The sequence below is a fragment of the Echinops telfairi genome, unplaced genomic scaffold, assembly GCF_000313985.2.
Source record: "Echinops telfairi isolate 266 unplaced genomic scaffold, ASM31398v2 ScPeMD7_7410;HRSCAF=8448, whole genome shotgun sequence".
Lineage (NCBI taxonomy): Eukaryota > Metazoa > Chordata > Mammalia > Afrosoricida > Tenrecidae > Echinops > Echinops telfairi.
Genome location: NW_022111310.1, coordinates 27,054,636 through 27,058,511, shown reverse-complemented (window position 1 = coordinate 27,058,511; position 3,876 = coordinate 27,054,636). Strand labels below are relative to the sequence as shown.

General features: G+C 42.9%; 1 protein-coding gene across 1 annotated transcript in view; it reads left to right on the top strand.

Annotated features, from left to right (window-relative positions):
* The window catches only part of RBM18 (RNA binding motif protein 18), a 23,797-nt gene extending 23,135 nt beyond the window's left edge, over positions 1–662 (top strand). The window contains exon 6 of the mRNA XM_004712566.2: positions 285–662. Within this exon, the coding sequence (XP_004712623.1) occupies positions 285–444 (160 nt within the window). The 3' untranslated portion in view covers positions 445–662. The remainder of the gene's footprint in view (positions 1–284) is intronic.
* Positions 663–3,876: the final 3,214 nt, after the last annotated feature.

The following is a 3,876-nucleotide window of genomic DNA, read 5'->3' as shown; positions in this document are numbered from 1 at the left end:
ACTAAGGTGATAAGCTGTTTCTGAGCCTGAGGACTAAGTGTAACACATGTGAACTTCTCCTTACAGTGCCCGGGCTGAGTGCAGACTTTGTGGTTGGTTCAGATGTGATCCCTTCTGTGAACTGAGAGCACTAGCTGTCTTCTTCTGCTCTTACATAAAGTGTTTGTTGGACACTCACTCTTGGGTATTTCATTGCTTCTCTGGAGACATGCATATGAGACACCAGCAAGACATTTTCTGAATGTACCCAGGCCCACTCTGACCCTTTCCTATCCTTTTTCCAGTGTCACCGCAAAAATCAAAGCCATTGAAGCAAAGCTGAAAATGATGGCCGAAAACCCTGATGCTGAATATCCCGCAGCACCTGTTTATTCCTACTTTAAGCCATCAGATAAAAAAAGGACTACTCCTTATTCCAGAACAGCGTGGAAAGCTCGAAGATGATGCTTGTGAATTTCTGGGGCATCAGAAGCAAATGGGTTTCCGCACCTGACATCCTCTGTCTTTGTCCTTTCTAGATGTGAATGGTATAGCCACCAGAGCACAATCACACGTTAGCGGTTGATACGTAACATTTTTGAATTTTATTATGGATGTTTCTTCCCTGAAGCCTGTGTGGAATTGAGCATCATCCAGAATAAATTCGATTGTATCCAAAATTGTGAACTGCACGCTGGGCTGCTCTAACTGGCTGGTTTGTTGAGCTTCGTAGCTCCAGGACCGTAGAGTGCGCCAGAGAGAGTGCAGAGCACAGACACTGTTACTATTCAATCATGAAACTAAACTCACTACTGTCCTGCTTTTGAAAAGTGAAAACCTGGTCGTTTTCCTGTGTGCTAGGGTCTTTAGGACATAAAGGCAAAGAGACAGGGTGGAAAACAAGTGATTTTAAATTATGTTCCAAACTGTTGTTTCAATATTTGCCATAGAAATGCCTCCAAAAAATAGAAAGTTCTTGGCACAAAGGAGCTGATTGTTGAGCAAATGCGGTCATCTGTTTAAGGACCCTGCTTGTCCTTTCAGAATCCCAAGTAGGAAAATGTGCTGTATATCTCAACATTGTTGCCGTCGATAAATGTTTCCAAGCAAATTCAGCTTTTTATACCACAACAGAAGTTCCATTTGGAAGTACGACTTTTCTCTATAGTGATTTTTTTAATCTAAATAATCCTACCTTCTATAACACCAAATGTTGCTATGACATGGGACTTTTAAATTGCACTTACTGCATGAGGTGGTTTTTGTAGCATGAGGATGTTCTATTTGGAATCGTATCCTGGTCAATCTGAATAGAAAAGCAAGGTTTCTTTGAAAATGTAGAAGTTGCTATATGGCTAGCTCTCAAATGTATCATTTCCTAGTACTTGTGGGGGGGTCTGAGGCCGTACTGTCTTGTGAGGGGTGGGGGGTGGGGAACCTACCGTGGGTACACGGAGCCAGTGGAGCAGGCACTACTCAAGCACCAAGATCGTCATGGCTCGTGATGGCTGCCCGTCAGAGGCTTTGTGGACTCGGGTCTTGAGAATGAGGCTTTGTTTATAGAACATATTTAGTTCATCCTAGATTTTTTTTTTTTTGCCTCTTTGAACATTGTAACAATACAGAGAGAGGAGGCCTTTGAGATGTTCTTCAGTCAGCACAGGTGTGGTCATTTTGGTGCCGAGTGGCCTGCCTCATGGGGCAGCACCATTGTCCCTTGTCCTTAGCAGGTGAATCACGGCTACTCCTGCTGCCGTACTTGGTGGTTACAGACTGTTTACTACCATGGTTCACAGTGTTCATTATAGGAACGTCAGTCTTCCTGTGAGCAGAAGGAGTTGAAGACACTTGAGTCTACACTCAAGCATATCGATGTTTCAGAACCCACACACTGTCTCAGAGACGGTCTTGCCACTTTCCCCTGGGTCTCTCTGAATAGCATAGCAAATACTTTCTGCCTTGATTAGCTGTGTCTGTAATGTAAGTAGCTCTCTCTCCACTTGGGGAATGGTCCAGGGAAATGGGATTACTAGCTCCCATTTTTCCCGTGACTTTTTTGAGTATAGAATTCACCATGTTATCCTTCAGCCCTCAAAGGATGATGGTGGAGTAGGTTTTACTTAATGCCAAATAGTCTTCTATTTTTAATAGGAATTTAGAAAAAAAACCTTTGAATTATAAAGAGTTGTTTTCTTTAGAAACCAGATCTATTTATTTGTATTTAAAGTATTGTTTATTATTTGTACCGATTCTTATTCCTCTGTGTGAATAAATGCAAGAAAGTGTTTCTGTGGTTGTGTCTTCTCTCAGGCATCTACTGGAATGAAGATTGCAGCTCTGAAGGTATGTTCCCGCTTAGAACTGGGCTAGTGTGTCCAGGCAGGCGGGATACTGCTTCTAGATATACTGCGAGCCGTGACTCCCGGTGAAAGGCAGCCCCAGGAGCCATCCTGCTACTCTCCGCCCATTGTGCTCACCTCCTTTTGTTGTTAAGTGAGGAGACTAGGGCTTTTCATTATAAGTGAAACTATTTGAAGTGTCCATAAAAGTCCCAGTGAGTTCTATGCCATGTTGATTCCCTCTTTCCAAGTACAGATTTCAAAGGAAAAAACAAGTGGGTCCTCACAGCAGTCAGGGAAAGTGCTTGTAAAAAACAAGTTAAGTGTTGGTAATCTGTACTTTGGGTAAAGTTATTCTTTGGTTTGTCATTTTGTTAAGATTGTGTTACTTACGGTTCTGAATTTTACTCGGGTATAAATTGTAAGGAGCATATTCGGGAGAGAGGATGAATTATCTCCTTAACCTGAGCTCCTGTTTTCTCAGATGTAAAACCATTGAACTGACTGATTTTTGTAACTGGCATCTCAATGCTGGGAAGAGGAAAGATTTTTTTCACAGCTTGTCAGAAGTCACAGCAAAAGCGGAAACCAGTATTCTGGCGTTCTGTCTTGTTTATTATGATGTATACATTAATTTCTGAATTTCCAGATGTATTTGTGATGTGTTTTACATGGCTATAAAGGAACAGGATTAATTCTTACCTTATAAATGAAATATTAAAAAGCTCCCATGTGCAATCACTACATTCTTAAAAGGGGACGGGTTCCCATGATAGCCATCCCTGGTTTCTCCCATTTCTCATCAGTCAGCTCGCCTTCAAAAAACCCAAACCCGAACAACTTCTCAGCTCTTCTAAGTTGCCCTCACCTTTTACCAGACTTGCAGTACCCTCGGATGGTGTCCCTGCTCCCTCCATTCCCTGCATCTAGTCCATTTTCCACACAGTAGCCAAAGTGGCCCTTTGAAAATGGGAACATGTCATTCTGTTGTCAGTGGCTCTCCATCATATCTAGACCCAAACCAATGGCCTCTCTTTTTGCTCACCCTCCTACCACACTGGCCTCATCCTTTGGATGCAGGGAATCCTTTGTACACTGTTCTATCCCCAACATTTTAAACGTATTCTATATCATACATGCTGAATATTCGTTCAATGAAAAAGCATGGTATATGAGAGCTGAAGGACCTGGAGAGCTTACCCCCTGTATAGCAGAAGAAAAAAGTAGAAACCCGGAGAGAGTCACTGTATTAGCCAGGTTAACTAGAGAAACAAATCCAGGGCCACACAGATGTATAAGGAAGAGCTTTATATATCAAGAGCAATTACAGATTGAGAAAAATCCCAGCCCAGATTCAGGTCCTTAAGTCCGGATATTAGCACATATGCCTGTTACTGGTCCATAAACTCGTCTTCAGACTCACACAGCACATGCAATGAGGCCGAATGCAGGAAGAATACAGGCCGGTGGGTGAAGAGTCCTGTGGATCCAGTGGCAGCAGAAGCATCTCCATGCTGGCGTGATGCTCCTCCAGCTCTGAGTGTGTCTCCTCAACAGG